This window comes from Neocloeon triangulifer, unplaced genomic scaffold, assembly GCF_031216515.1.
Source record: "Neocloeon triangulifer isolate White Clay Creek 2 clone unplaced genomic scaffold, ASM3121651v1 ptg000004l, whole genome shotgun sequence".
Lineage (NCBI taxonomy): Eukaryota > Metazoa > Arthropoda > Insecta > Ephemeroptera > Baetidae > Neocloeon > Neocloeon triangulifer.
The window spans coordinates 1,455,184-1,467,875 of record NW_026775547.1 but is presented as its reverse complement, the minus strand read 5'-3'; the positions used below and the strand labels follow the sequence as shown (position 1 = coordinate 1,467,875).

The following is a 12,692-nucleotide window of genomic DNA, read 5'->3' as shown; positions in this document are numbered from 1 at the left end:
ATTCAAAGCATCATCTTATTTCTTAAAAAAGTTTACATTTTTAATAAACTATTGATTTCCTAACCATTAAAATTAAAATATTTCCAAAATAAGTCACAAGAGATATTTATTAACAAAAATTAATATTAAATACAATTCATTCGGCTTTGGCTTTTTGCTCCTTTGAGGGAGGTGGAGCACAATTCAATATACACCACAAAATCATCCACACTGGAAATAGTATGACGCAGCCTGCAGTCATGATCCAATTGCCGTAGATGTACCTGTCCATGGTGCTGAACATGATGGACTGCTTCATGGCGTCAAAAATCATGGCGATGGTTAAGTTTTCCCAGGCAAATGCAGAAGCCGCTGTCACTGTGACTGCGATGGACAGAAGTACAATCGGGTGGAGCACAAGCATCAGTAAACGAAGGGCAAATTTCTTTACACTGAAATTGAATTTATTAGTTTCTAATCAGGTATAATAAAAATAGTTAAAAGTTACCTATTTGTACTGTATGCGTCTATGAACAGCGCGACAGGTGTGAACAAGACTCCCGTCAGCAAAGCGAGAGAGATATTATGCATCCCAACAGCAACCATGGCCACCGAAAACTCGAGCAGGGTCAAAATGTGCAACAGTGGGGCACTGCTCGTCATGTTAATTTTGTATCTGAAACATATTTTTTTTTAAATTAACAAATAAAATTGTCACTACATAAACTTAATATTTTTTTAATTTAAGATCTAAGATTAACTCACAGTCGCAGTAAAAATGGCAACAACAGGGACAGCGCAGAAAAAGCAAAATATGCGAATGAGATCGAATCCACTGTCATTAGGCCAAACTCCAGCCCCAATCTGCTGAAAGTTTCTGTTCCGGACACAAGAACGAATCCTAGCAGATGAATCGCAATCCACGAAACGCCGATATTTTGCACGACCGCAGGCCAGTCAGTCGCAATTCCAGAACTTTCATCTTGGATCGACTCGTTCAGTTTGAGCCACATTGCAAATGCTCTAATAAGGAGAGATCCAGCCAAGAGACAAATGCACGGCATGTACAAACCTAGAAGATAATTAACATCAATGCAAAATTATATCAATTTTTAAGTTTAAATACTAACCTATGGAAATGTATCTGTTGTTTGAGGGAAGGAGGTAGAAGAAAAATGACTGGTGGAATCTCTCAAGTAAGTTGTTCAAGCTTCGGAAAACGCCCTCCATAATCCTTCAGAAATATATTAGAGAAAATGAATGTCCAAAGAATATTGAACATACCTCCCAACTTGATAGAAACCTGGGCCGTACTGCCTTTCTTTGTTTTCAAAACCTTCTATTGTCACAGCAGAAATGCCGAATCTGAGAAAGAGGCCGTGATTGCCATTTGGAACTCCGGCTGCTTGAGTCGTCACCATAGACATCAGAGTTTTCAACGACCTCAGATAAGACTTAAAAGTTATATAGCCCTCCCAGCTTTCCTGCGATTTAGGATGAGCCAAATATTATTTTCATCAACGTCTCAAAGTAATAAACATTACTTCGTTGTGGAATGTGTGACGGACATTTTCTTTGGAGCTCATTCGATGGACCAAATTGACTAAGTCCAAATTAGGCAGCTGACCATTCAGCCCTTCGATTTTTACATTCAAGTGGCTTATAACTTCACCATAGAGTTCCAAATTAATGGCAGCCTGAATAAATTTAATTAAAAATCACTCAATATGACATAGGGAGGACAAATACCTGAATTGCTCCCGACCTGCCTTTCAAGTCGTTATGCTGCAAAATTCCTTTCCCGCAGCTGACCTGGTGATAGGCCTCCAACCAGGCTTGAACTCCAAGTTGCTCGTGCTGCGTGTACAGGAAAATTATGTCTTTGGCCCAGTATTTTTGTCCTGTGGAAAAGAGTGCAGGATTAGTTTACTGATTTAATTAAAATTAACAATTATTTACTTCGGAAATATTTGGCCAGGGAAAGAGACAGAGCTACTCCTGGAAGAGTGCCAAGATTGGCGCTGGCCAGAGGTCTGTATGGGACGGAAAGCACCAGTGCTTCCGTACTAGCACCCCTAGGAGCTCTAATGATGCCATAAATATTCTTCCCGGTGTAATTCTGATTTAAGAGAGATTAATTTCCATTTTTGAGAGTGTCAAATAATAAAAGCTTACAACTCCTAGACCCATTGGATAATTTAGGGAGTACTCGTGTGAGTAAACGTCTAGTCCGATTTGCCTCATTTTCGACCTAAGCCATGTGTAGGGCATATCGTTTGGATACCTTTCGGCTTCAGTCTTGAGCTCTTCGTAAAGACCTTTGGCAACATGCTTGTCGTTGAACTCTCCTTTGACTAAACCGGGTAGTAGTGCGTTCTCAGAAAAATACGTTCCTGGAAATTTTTTCAGTGAATCAATTTTGAATAAAACCTCAGTTTAATAATAAGTGCTCACCTGCATTGTAAGGCTCATAAACGAGGAGCAGGAACCAAACTATGCAGCCCAAGTACATCAGCAGGCAAAGACGGCTGTGGTAGTGGACTAGATATTGCGAGAATTTGCCTCGCCCTGCGCCAGGATCAGTCAGCAGACCCATTTTAACTTTTAAGAAATTGGTTTGATTTGAAAATGGACCTCTGTTTGCCAAATATATGTCGATTTTACATCATAAATATTAAAAGACGGTGAGAAGTGAAAAATGACAGGGAGACTTTTGTTTACACACAAGAAACACCGGGACGCGTAGGCGTGGCTGAGTAGTGAGTATATGAGTTTCAATTATTCAGAAACCTTCCCCTATTTCTTAAAAAATAAAACAAGTTAAGTTTCAAATTTCTTGATAAGTTTTGTTTTTATTATGAGTTTTTTAATTTTGCACTTATTATAAAACCCTAATTTAGATATTTTGTCTATAAATAGCTGTCAAATTGTGTCTCCTCTGCTAACACCCTGACTTCACAACTCGCAAGTCGCAAGTTCAGCGAATCAGATTTCGTGGCCTTCAAAATCTCACGCCGCAACTGCGTGCTCGACTCGGCTACAAGAAGAGGCTCCTCCCTCCTCCCCCTTTGTTTAATTTTGCTGCGGGGACGAGAGGAGTCGCACACACCGAAGCCTTTGCTGTACAATTTGGCAATCAAAACTGAAACTTGGGAAATTTTTTAAGCACCAGTGTTTTATTGTGTAAGCTGAATTTTCGTACTTTTCGAATCTCATTGATCATATTTGTGCCAAACGACCTCAAGCCTGCGGAGTAATTATTGTAAAATATGTATTAATCCCGCTTCAATGGTGTCTTCCAATAACCTCCACCACAGGATACTCGTCGTGATCTAATCTGTCTTGTTTTTCAGCGCGCAGAGCACTCTTGCTGCCTTCTACAGACCGCAAAGATACAAACGTACCCAGTGATTGCACAGCAGGTGTCATTAAAAGGACTTCCGCGAAATCAATTAAAAGAAAACGTTCTCAGGCCGACCGAGTGTTCGAGATCATGGAAACTTCGATGGCTCTCTCCGACAAAATCAACGAGTGGCTTGAGTGGGACAAGGTTTGGTTTTTCTTCAGTTAAAATTTCAATTTTTAACATTTCTTGTGTTTAGAATGACAACACCAAGTCTGAGGTGAAAAAGTTGTTGACAGCAGGCGATAATGAAAAATTGGAGAAGCTGCTTTTGGCCCGTTTGGAGTTCGGGACAGCAGGTCTCCGAGGCAGAATGGGTCCCGGCTATTCACAGATGAATGACCTAGTCATCATCCAGACTAGCCAAGGGCTTGCTTCGTACATCAGGTCATGCAATGACCAGTCGACAAAGCAGGGAGTGGTCATCGGCTTCGACGGTCGACACAACAGCCGAAGGTTGTTTTAGAAAAGAAAAAAAAAATATTTTTTATTATATATTTGGTCTTACAAAAATTGTTTCTACAGGTTTGCCGAGCTGGCTTCTCTTGCTTTTCTGCAAAAGGACATCCCTGTTTATCTGTACTCGCAGCTGTGTCCTACCCCGTTTGTTCCTTTTGCCGTCAACCTGTTTGGCTGTGCTGCAGGTGTGATGGTCACTGCCTCCCACAATCCAAAAGATGACAATGGATACAAAGTCTACTGGGAGAATGCGGCCCAGGTAAAAATTTAGAAACAAATGAAATAGTGTTGGGTCAATATTTTTGTGCGCTCCAAAGTCAAAGATCAAGTAGGGGCAAACAAATAAGTTCAACAAGGGTCAAGTAGTCTTTCTTGAGTCGTCATTAAACGGTCAGCTGCAGTTTGTGATATTGTCTGTCTGTTTCTCTCATAGATCATATCTCCGCATGACAAAAACATCCAGAACAGTATTTTGAATAATCTGACGCCGTGGGAAAAAGCATGGGATACAAGTAGCTTGCAAAGCTACCCTTCACTTCAGGATCCACTTTCAAAGGTAATTTTTTTAGAATATAATTTCAAAAAAGCAATCCTTTTAAATTTTTGAGTAAAGGTTATGAAGGAATACTACGCAAAATTATCTGAAGGTGTGCACGATCGCCACAGCAATGAATCGAGCTCTACGAAAATCGTCTATACTGCCATGCATGGAGTTGGGTACACATACATGGTCGAGGCTTTCAAAGTCGCAGGATTTAAAGTAATAATTCCTTTTTCTGCAATAAAATTAAAACTTCATAACTAAAAAAAATCTTTCAGCCATTTGTGTCAGTCAAAGAACAGCAGGATCCCGATCCAGAATTTTCTACCGTTGACTTTCCCAATCCCGAAGAAGGACAAAGTGCCCTTGATTTGGCCTTCCAAACTGCTGACAGGGAAGGGTGCACTTTGATCTTGGCCAACGACCCTGACTCGGACCGCTTGGCTGCTGCAGAGCAAGGCCCAGGGTAATCAGTGCATCTCATTTTTTTTTTTTTAGCCTCTGTGATTGCTACCTTACAATATTATATTGAATAAATAAGCACACAAAAATGATTCATTTCCAGAGGAGAATGGCATGTGTTCAGTGGAAACGAGCTCGGTGCTCTGCTTGGATGGTGGACGCTCTACAGCTATCGTACTAAAAACCCCAAAGCTGACATGAGCAAAATCTACATGTTAGCCAGCACTGTCTCCTCCAAACTTCTCAGGTCCATGGCCAAAAAAGAAGGATTTAATTTTGTGGTATGAATATTTATAAATTTTTTTATTTGTATTATAAAAAATATTTTCAGGAAACTTTGACTGGCTTCAAATGGATGGGCAACAAGGCAATAGAACTAGAAGCTCAGGGAAACACTGTTTTGTTTGCCTACGAAGAAGCCATTGGCTTTATGTGCGGAACGACTGTTGTTGACAAAGACGGGATATCTGCTGCCGTTCGAGCAGCTGAGCTGGTTGCTTACCTCGACCAGGAGGGCTCCACTTTATTGAAAAAACTCAACGAAATCTACACTCAGTAAGGATGATATATAAATACTGTAAATATGACAATTAGCATTTCTTTTATAAAGGTACGGATATCATATCAGTCTTAACTCTTACTACTTGTGTTACGATCCTGTTACCATCAAGACGTTGTTTGACAAACTGAGGACGATTGAAGGAAAAACTGATTCAGTAAATAATTTTTGAGATATATTTTTTAGAGCCTGCAGTTAATTAAACTTTTCATTTCAGTATCCACAGTCAATCCTGAATGGGAAATACAAAATAGTCGGAGTTCGTGATCTCACCACAGGATTTGATTCTACTCAGCCTGACAATAAAGCGATCCTGCCAGTGTCCCGTTCCAGTCAAATGATCACTTTAGAATTTGAAAATGGTTTAGTAACTACGCTTCGCACCAGTGGAACGGAGCCAAAAATCAAATACTACACAGAACTCTGTGCCTCTCCGCAGCAGCAGTAAGAGTTACAATTAAATTTAATAATTATGTGGTCATTAATGTGTTTTTCTATAATTAAGGGACAAAGAGGCGCTGCACAAAATCCTCCAAGAGATGGTTGACGCAATTTGCAACGAATTACTGCAGCCAAGCGTGTACGGTTTGAAACCCAGACCCACCTGAGTGGTTTTTTGCTTCAAGGGAAGGTCAGTCACAAAAATCTCTCGTCGTAATTACGCCAGACTATTGACATAGTCTAGTCTACTTTTTGTGGATATATTGCTAAAGTAACTTTTTAAATTTTATTAACTATGATGATATACAAAAGTTCAAAATGAATAACTAATCAGCTAGGCGACTTAAATTAAGTAAGTTTGAAACTGACAATTAATCATTCCAATGTGTTTATTTTGTGATCGGAGAAATACAAATTAGCTTGTAGATTAGGCAATACAATTTTGATATTAACCATTTCAGCAACTAGACATTGCTGCAAAAAGAAAGAACTTAGATTTGATCAATTTCCGACTTGTGTATTTATTAAGCTGAAAAATAAAAATAATATTCTAATGGATCAATAATCATTCATTCTTCAATGCCGATCAGAGATTTGATGTAGTTCTGAGCCCAGGCCATCACAGTCGTCATGTAGTCATCAACACTCTGTTGAACATTTTCGTAGCTCAGAGAAGTATCAAAATAGCTCGGAGGGGGTGCTTGAAAGGCTGGTCCATAAAGGGTCACCATTGACTGCTCATACAGTGCAATGGCTACAAGTGCGTCTTCGGCAAGAACTTCTGACCTTAAAGAGAGTCTTGCATGCGCTTCCGCCATAGTTGTCCTATTTTTAGTTTAGTCAAAATTAATTACTATTTAACTTGGTATTCCTCACATGCTCTGGACAGCTCCGATGGGCAAGCACTGCTCAATAGTACTCCCACCATTTACTCTGGCTCGCCTGCTTGCCACAAAGTAATTTCTAATCAAGTTGCCAGCTCTTTCTGTCACTGTGACTTTCCTTGTTCCTAAGTTGCTGATGAGCTAATGAAAAATGCAGATATTTTTAATTATGAAATCTAAACAAATTAATAATAAATACCAATTTCAAGTCCGTGTCAGTCAAATAATCTTCAATGCAAACTTCCTGGTGCGTCTGAGATTTGTTCAGAATGTAGTTAGCCAAGTTCACATTTCCTTCATCACTAACATCCGCCATGGCAGGCAGTCCAAAGACGCTGTAAATGAATTCAGAAATTAATTAAATCAGGCAAATTATTTTCAAAATTTTACTCAATCACTGGCTTCAGCATTTTCTTGTCGAGCTGACTGCAGTGTGTCCAGACAGATGCCTTCATGGGAAACTCCAAGGGTTTATTCGGAAGCTTCACCGTAGCAAACCCTTTCTCGATAGCTTTTAAAATAATTATCATACCGTGTTAGCTGGTTTTTAGAGGTTAATTTTTATGAACTTGCCACTTTTAAATTCTGTCTTTGCCTCATTTTTCAAACCCGTCCAATCGCCAACCAGACAAACCCCTTCCGAGGCTAACACGAGTGACCCTGCTTCGACGCAGTGGTTTTCCCTGTTGTCCTCCCACTTCCTAGCCACTCCACTGATGGTATTTTGACACCCATGGATCAAACTTCTGTAGGACAATTTTGCAGCAGATTCCATAATCCTCGACGCCAAAACGTTTTCTTGGCCAAGTACTAACAAAGGAAGTGGTCTGATCGAGCCCTGATTTGAAATTAATTTATATCTAATTATTTAAATATTTTCATTGTTTCTTTTAATTTACTTGGGATGCTAAACTCAAAATCATGTTCATTCTGACGTTGAATAAGCAGCCATAGGGTAACATGTCTCTGCCAAAATGCATTGCCAAAGCTGCAACTGTTGCCCACGGAGAGTTTTCATATCTGCTGTAAAATTCCTCCACATGAAAAGTGAGTGGAATCATTTTTGTTTGGCTTAAGGATAGCTCTGTTGTTACTCTGGAGCACGCCTCTAAAGTCAAATTAGGCGCTCTTTGCAACATAGCAGGTCTGCAAAGGACCTGGATGGTGCTTCCAATAGTCAGGCCAGCAGAAAGATCATCTGGAAATTAATATTATTAAAATGTTTTAGACTTTTTTAAATAAAAAAAAACCTTTGAAAATAATCTGGATGGCAGAAGTTTTCCCTCCGACCGCAGTATCTAATCCTTGGAGTGGAAGAATTGTCACTAGGACTTCTTCACCGACATCTCGTTCTTCAGGCATTTCAAGTTCCTCCGTTTTGCAGTAGAAGCAAAGTCTTCCCTTGAACCATGAACCAGGACGTCTTTTCAGCTGTGCGCCAGGACATTCACCATTTCTGCACCTTGTTACACAGCTGCGCCTGATACAATATTTTTTCACAAATTAAAAGATATTGATTAAGTAATAAAATAATGAATTACACGTATTTTGAAGGTGACACGTAGGAGGACAACACTCCTTTGATCAGCACAAGTTGTTGCTTGGAGTTTTTCTGCAGAGATTCTTTTTCTAAATCGTCAGCTTCAAGGGATAATCGAAGCGGCGTGAAAATCTGCTCGCAATCGAATTCACTGAACAATTGTCGTCCACCAAGGAACTCCGCCAAAATGTACATAGTCAACTGCTGCAATAGCCGTTCTGCCAATGCTGGCTGTTCCACGCACATCCTCCAAAGAGGCACTAAATTAAATTAACTTTATTTTCGTAAAAAGTTTAAAATATTTTCATGGAACATAAATTATTGCTTAAAAAGAGGAAAAATGTTTGTAAATTAACATGAAATATACCCGACATGGTTTTCAATTTGGTCAAATTAATCTCTGGACGAAAGCACAGTGCAGGACCAAGCAAGCCCTTTGAACGCATTTCAAGGATAGCCTGCAAATATTTAGCACCAGTTGTGGCCAAATCCTGCAGGTAACCCTCAGATTCCAAATATTTCAACAAATCTCCCTGTACGGAAATTTCGTTTGAATCCATCTTCTCCCTTCTAAAAAATAAATTGCATAGAAATAACAGGATTGGCCATAATAAATGTTTTCTAAAAAAAATAATGTATAATAGAATACTGGACGAAATAAATTAAAATTTACCTGTGGAGTAGAATATTTGGCAATTATATTTTTCACAAATGGAGTCGCGATAAAAGTTTGAGCAGATCTGGCAGAAGGATAAAAAAAATCGGAGCACTTCGTAGCCGGGCGCGCGGCGGATTGGCAAGTCCATCCCGCGCTTTTCCCGATAAAAAGAATTTTCTTAGTTCGTCGACTGCAGCGCTCAGAGTGTAAACACATGGCGCCGGACGGCATGGTTTGATCTGTCTTTCTGTGTGTGTTTAGTTTTGAGATTTTTCACCACTGACAGAAAATTTTACCAAAAGTAGCTGCGCAAATCTACGTTAAGTAAGATTATTGTCAATGATAGCAAAATAATAACTATATTTCGTGTGGAGAATCCCTTTTTTAATTAAATAATTTCAGACGGTGCATTTTGTGATTTTCTAATTAAAACCATGGCAAAGAAATCGAATTCAAAGAAGAAGAAAGCAGATTCTGCGAAAAGTCGGAATGTGTCAGATAAACCTAGAGCTCTTAATCCTTTTGAAGTTCACGTGAATCGACAAAAGTTCAAAGTGCTTGGCAGAAAAGATAAAAATGATCGAGGTCTTCCTGGAGTGTCCAGAGCCAAAGCTCTGAAGAAGGTTTTTTATTTCTTTTGTTCGTTTGATGAAATTTTAATAATGTTGATTGATTAAGAGAAAAGCAACTCTTCTTCAAGAATACAGAGTTCACAACAAGGCCAATGAGTTTGTGGATCGACGAATTGGAGAAAACAATAAAGGGATGACGGCTGAAGATAGGATTGTGGCGCGATTCACAGCCGAGAGAAACAAGAATCGCAAAAAGTCGAGATTCAATCTTGCTGATGACGAAGTTTTAACCCATCGAGGGCAGTCTTTGAATGAGATTGAAAAGTTTGACGACCCCAGAAGTGACTCGGAGGACGAAGATGAACGCGAGTCAGGAAAATTGGAAGGTTTGTTTTTTTTTTACATAGATTGTTTCTAAGCCAATTTATTTTTAATCCATGCAGCAAAATTTGTTGGTGATGCGCATTTCGGTGGATTTTTGAGCAGGAAGGAAGAGACTGAAAGCTCAAACCAGAATCGGCAAAGTTTGATCCAAGAGCTAATTGCCGATTCGAAAAAAAGGAAAGCTGAGAAACAGCGTGAGAACGAGAAAACTGCAGAGCTCACGGCCAAACTAGACACGGATTGGAAAGATTTGCAGGCTGTAGTTTACAACAGCAAGGTATGAAAGAAACCCCCAAATTTATACAAATTTGAAAATAAAAATGTTTCAGACCAAGAAACAAAAAAATGATCCTGCTGAAGAAAATGAGCCAAAGCCTAAAATAGATGATTACGACAAGGCCGTCCGACAACTAACTTTTGAATCAAGGGGTGTTGTAAGTTTGCATCAATTATAAGTTAAACTGGCTAAAAAAAAAATTTAAAGCCCTCCGATAGGTTGAAGTCAGAAGACGAAGTAGCCAAAGAAGAGAAAGAGCGCCTTGAGTTATTGGAGGCGGAAAGATTAGCACGAATGCATGGAAAATATGATGGACTGAAGCCTGTTCCAAAGCACAGAAGTGCTGATGATCTTGATGATGGGTAATTTGTGAGCTGTTGTAAAATAACACATAATTAATTACGTTGTTAGGTTTGAGTATGAAGAGGACGATCAAATGTTGAGTTACAATGAAGAGGGCAACGTAAATAATGGCGTACTTCGCAGCACGATTTTGGCTGAAGAGTCTGGAAGTGAGGACGAGGAGGTAGAGGAAGAGTGTGAAGACAAGGATAACGAAGATCGTCAGGAAGAAAGTGAAGAAGATGATGACGCTGACAGTTTAAGTGATTTGCGGCTCAAAGTCTCCGATAATGATGAAGAGAGTGATGAGGATGAAGATAAAAATATCAAGGAAAACAAAAAGAGCCAAGTTTCAGCTGCCCCTGACCTGGCAAAACTGAAGGAAATGATGGATAAGGCTAGGAAAGAGTTACCGTACACATTTGCTGGTCTGTAAAAAAAAATGCTGTGAAATTTCCTGTTTATTGAAACGCATAAAATAGTTCCAGAAACATACACAGATTTCATAGAACTCTTTGAAGACAAGGCTCTTGCACAGCAGAGTGTCATTCTGGAGCGAATGGTCAAATGCAACCACCCAAGTTTAGGGGCCAACAATACAGCCAAACTAGGAGCCATGTATGCATTTCTTCTTCAGTGGATCAACGACAATACTATTGAACCTCCAGCCAATGCATTTGGTAAAAGAAAGGTTGTTTTGATTAATGTGATACTTAACGTCAGTATTTTTAGTATCAAATCCAAATGAAGATTTCTTAAATACGTTGCTGCCTCACATTTTTGAAATCGTCCAACTTTCTGGGCCCGGCAATGCAAGAAGATGCACTGCTGCTGTCCTAACCGAAAAGCACGAGGAGTGGAGAAAGAAAGGAGCCAAGAAAATACCCCCTCTTGACACAGTGATATTAATTTTTTTTTGTAAAGCCAATTGCTATAAGCCTACCAATTGCAGGTTATTTTCTTCCAACTAATCCTGCACATTTTCCCTACATCTGATTTCCGCCACCCTGTGACAAGCCCTGCTGCTGTGTTCATGGCTGAGATTTTGAACAATGCTGTTGTTCAATCACTTCGAGATGTTTCCAATGGACTGTTTATTTGTGAACTGGTGGCTCAGGTAATGACTTGTCTCAATGAATTAAATGAAGCATTAATTTTTTGTAAATAGTACACAACACTGTCTCAAAGATTTCTGCCTGAAGCTTATCAGTTTTTGACTGACATAATTTGCGCCTTGATTGAAAAAGAGTCAAACGCCAGATTTGGGTAATTTTACTGAATTTTATTTCTATTAGATCATGATTTAAATTGTGTAAATTTTTACAGGGAAAAACTGGACCCGTCTGATTTGGGAGATGAGGTTCTTTCTGCATCTGTAAGGATTTTACATAAAATGGCAGAGCAGTCCAGGAGTAACGTACCATCCCTACCCGTTATTCTCAAACCTGCTGTGGAAGCTCTTTCCAGAGTTCGTCAGCAAAGATTAAAAGCGTAATAATTTCAAAAATATAATCTACAATTGATAAGCTAAATACATAAAATTAAAAAATTAGTTTGGGAGCAGCTACTGCAGAGGCTATTGAGGGTTTGAAGAAAATTTGCCTAAACCCTGGAAAACTTGAGGTGATGATGATGGAGAAAAAGAGACCCAAGCCTTTGAAGCTGTACGAGCCCCGTGTAGAAGCAAAGATGTAAAGCTAATTGAACTAAGGGAAGGAACTTGTAAAATGAATAATTTTTAATTTACAGCTATGATGGCAAACGACGAGTGAACATGTCCGAGAAGAAGAGGGAGCGTGTCAAGCTTGTCCACAAATACAAACGAGAGATGAAGGGTGCTGTTCGAGAAATCAGGCGCGACAGGGATTTCTTGGCAAAGGTCCAGCTCAAGGAGACAATGAAGAAGTATGATTTTTGTCTTTATATTTTATGTTTCATTTTTTAAATTAACAAAAAAAAAATTAGTGATGCTGTGAGGAAGGCTAAAGTCAAGGATATTCTTGGATCGTTGGCAACTCAAGCAGGAGAGCTGAATAAAATTGACAGATCAAAGAAGAAGAAGAAATAAAATTTTTCTATTTCAATTTGTAAAAAGAAATCTCGTATAAAAAAAATAAAGTTTAATAAAATAATTTCTTTGATTTTCCATTATTAATTGTTATTTTTTAAAACATTGAATGTTTATAATTTT

At 39.0% G+C, this 12,692-nt stretch overlaps 5 protein-coding genes across 5 annotated transcripts; 2 read left to right on the top strand and 3 right to left on the bottom strand.

Moving 5' to 3' along the window:
* Positions 1-82: 82 nt before the first annotated feature.
* Positions 83-2,721, bottom strand: LOC132193532 (glycosylphosphatidylinositol anchor attachment 1 protein). The gene is made up of 10 exons (XM_059614260.1): positions 2,434-2,721; positions 2,155-2,372; positions 1,939-2,098; positions 1,729-1,880; positions 1,524-1,676; positions 1,264-1,463; positions 1,110-1,213; positions 745-1,051; positions 488-655; positions 83-431 (listed from the first exon to the last, which is right to left on the bottom strand). Exons 1-10 carry the CDS (start codon positions 2,573-2,575, stop codon positions 137-139), a joined length of 1,899 nt encoding a protein of 632 aa, XP_059470243.1. The 5' UTR covers positions 2,576-2,721; the 3' UTR covers positions 83-136.
* A 296-nt stretch (positions 2,722-3,017) lies between these two features.
* On the top strand, positions 3,018-6,402 carry LOC132193533 (phosphopentomutase). Its single transcript, XM_059614262.1, has 12 exons — positions 3,018-3,162; positions 3,333-3,529; positions 3,582-3,838; positions 3,908-4,100; positions 4,275-4,397; positions 4,455-4,601; positions 4,661-4,848; positions 4,948-5,125; positions 5,176-5,399; positions 5,455-5,560; positions 5,621-5,847; positions 5,909-6,402. The coding sequence occupies exons 2-12, from the start codon at positions 3,473-3,475 to the stop codon at positions 6,009-6,011; spliced, it is 1,803 nt and encodes a 600-aa protein (XP_059470245.1). The 5' UTR covers positions 3,018-3,162; positions 3,333-3,472; the 3' UTR covers positions 6,012-6,402.
* On the bottom strand, positions 6,374-7,055 carry LOC132193534 (minichromosome maintenance domain-containing protein 2-like). Its single transcript, XM_059614263.1, has 3 exons — positions 6,928-7,055; positions 6,721-6,869; positions 6,374-6,669 (listed from the first exon to the last, which is right to left on the bottom strand). The coding sequence occupies exons 1-3, from the start codon at positions 7,042-7,044 to the stop codon at positions 6,414-6,416; spliced, it is 522 nt and encodes a 173-aa protein (XP_059470246.1). The 5' UTR covers positions 7,045-7,055; the 3' UTR covers positions 6,374-6,413.
* A 59-nt stretch (positions 7,056-7,114) lies between these two features.
* On the bottom strand, positions 7,115-8,828 carry LOC132193671 (uncharacterized). The gene is made up of 6 exons (XM_059614494.1): positions 8,636-8,828; positions 8,270-8,528; positions 7,979-8,208; positions 7,628-7,926; positions 7,302-7,566; positions 7,115-7,239 (listed from the first exon to the last, which is right to left on the bottom strand). The coding sequence occupies exons 1-6, from the start codon at positions 8,826-8,828 to the stop codon at positions 7,115-7,117; spliced, it is 1,371 nt and encodes a 456-aa protein (XP_059470477.1).
* Positions 8,829-9,107: 279 nt separating this feature from the next.
* On the top strand, positions 9,108-12,652 carry LOC132193364 (nucleolar protein 14). Its single transcript, XM_059613993.1, has 15 exons — positions 9,108-9,250; positions 9,329-9,549; positions 9,605-9,884; positions 9,942-10,159; positions 10,212-10,316; positions 10,367-10,521; positions 10,571-10,929; positions 10,984-11,181; positions 11,234-11,400; positions 11,454-11,618; positions 11,670-11,767; positions 11,828-11,992; positions 12,055-12,192; positions 12,251-12,406; positions 12,467-12,652. Exons 2-15 carry the CDS (start codon positions 9,361-9,363, stop codon positions 12,567-12,569), a joined length of 2,496 nt encoding a protein of 831 aa, XP_059469976.1. The 5' UTR covers positions 9,108-9,250; positions 9,329-9,360; the 3' UTR covers positions 12,570-12,652.
* Positions 12,653-12,692: the final 40 nt, after the last annotated feature.

Bases quoted from the DNA above. Each gene is read 5' to 3' on its own strand.
- LOC132193364 (XM_059613993.1), top strand. From the start codon at position 9,361: ATGGCAAAGAAATCGAATTCAAAGAAGAAGAAAGCAGATTCTGCGAAA. The intron at 11,768-11,827 runs GTAATTTTACTG...AAATTTTTACAG, and splicing joins GAGTCAAACGCCAGATTTGG to GGAAAAACTGGACCCGTCTG. The intron at 12,407-12,466 runs GTATGATTTTTG...AAAAAAAATTAG, and splicing joins CTCAAGGAGACAATGAAGAA to TGATGCTGTGAGGAAGGCTA.
- LOC132193534 (XM_059614263.1), bottom strand. From the start codon at position 7,044: ATGGCGGATGTTAGTGATGAAGGAAATGTGAACTTGGCTAACTACATT. The intron at 6,870-6,927 runs GTATTTATTATT...ATTTTTCATTAG, and splicing joins CTGACACGGACTTGAAATTG to CTCATCAGCAACTTAGGAAC. The intron at 6,670-6,720 runs GTGAGGAATACC...AACTAAAAATAG, and splicing joins ATCGGAGCTGTCCAGAGCAT to GACAACTATGGCGGAAGCGC.
- LOC132193533 (XM_059614262.1), top strand. From the start codon at position 3,473: ATGGAAACTTCGATGGCTCTCTCCGACAAAATCAACGAGTGGCTTGAG. The intron at 3,530-3,581 runs GTTTGGTTTTTC...TCTTGTGTTTAG, and splicing joins AGTGGCTTGAGTGGGACAAG to AATGACAACACCAAGTCTGA. The intron at 5,400-5,454 runs GTAAGGATGATA...TCTTTTATAAAG, and splicing joins CTCAACGAAATCTACACTCA to GTACGGATATCATATCAGTC.
- LOC132193532 (XM_059614260.1), bottom strand. From the start codon at position 2,575: ATGGGTCTGCTGACTGATCCTGGCGCAGGGCGAGGCAAATTCTCGCAA. The intron at 1,052-1,109 runs GTTAGTATTTAA...ATTATCTTCTAG, and splicing joins CAACAGATACATTTCCATAG to GTTTGTACATGCCGTGCATT. The intron at 656-744 runs GTGAGTTAATCT...AATATGTTTCAG, and splicing joins TTGCCATTTTTACTGCGACT to ATACAAAATTAACATGACGA.
- LOC132193671 (XM_059614494.1), bottom strand. From the start codon at position 8,828: ATGGATTCAAACGAAATTTCCGTACAGGGAGATTTGTTGAAATATTTG. The intron at 8,209-8,269 runs GTAATTCATTAT...ATATTGTATCAG, and splicing joins GTGTCACCTTCAAAATACGT to GCGCAGCTGTGTAACAAGGT. The intron at 7,240-7,301 runs GCAAGTTCATAA...TTATTTTAAAAG, and splicing joins AAAGACAGAATTTAAAAGTG to CTATCGAGAAAGGGTTTGCT.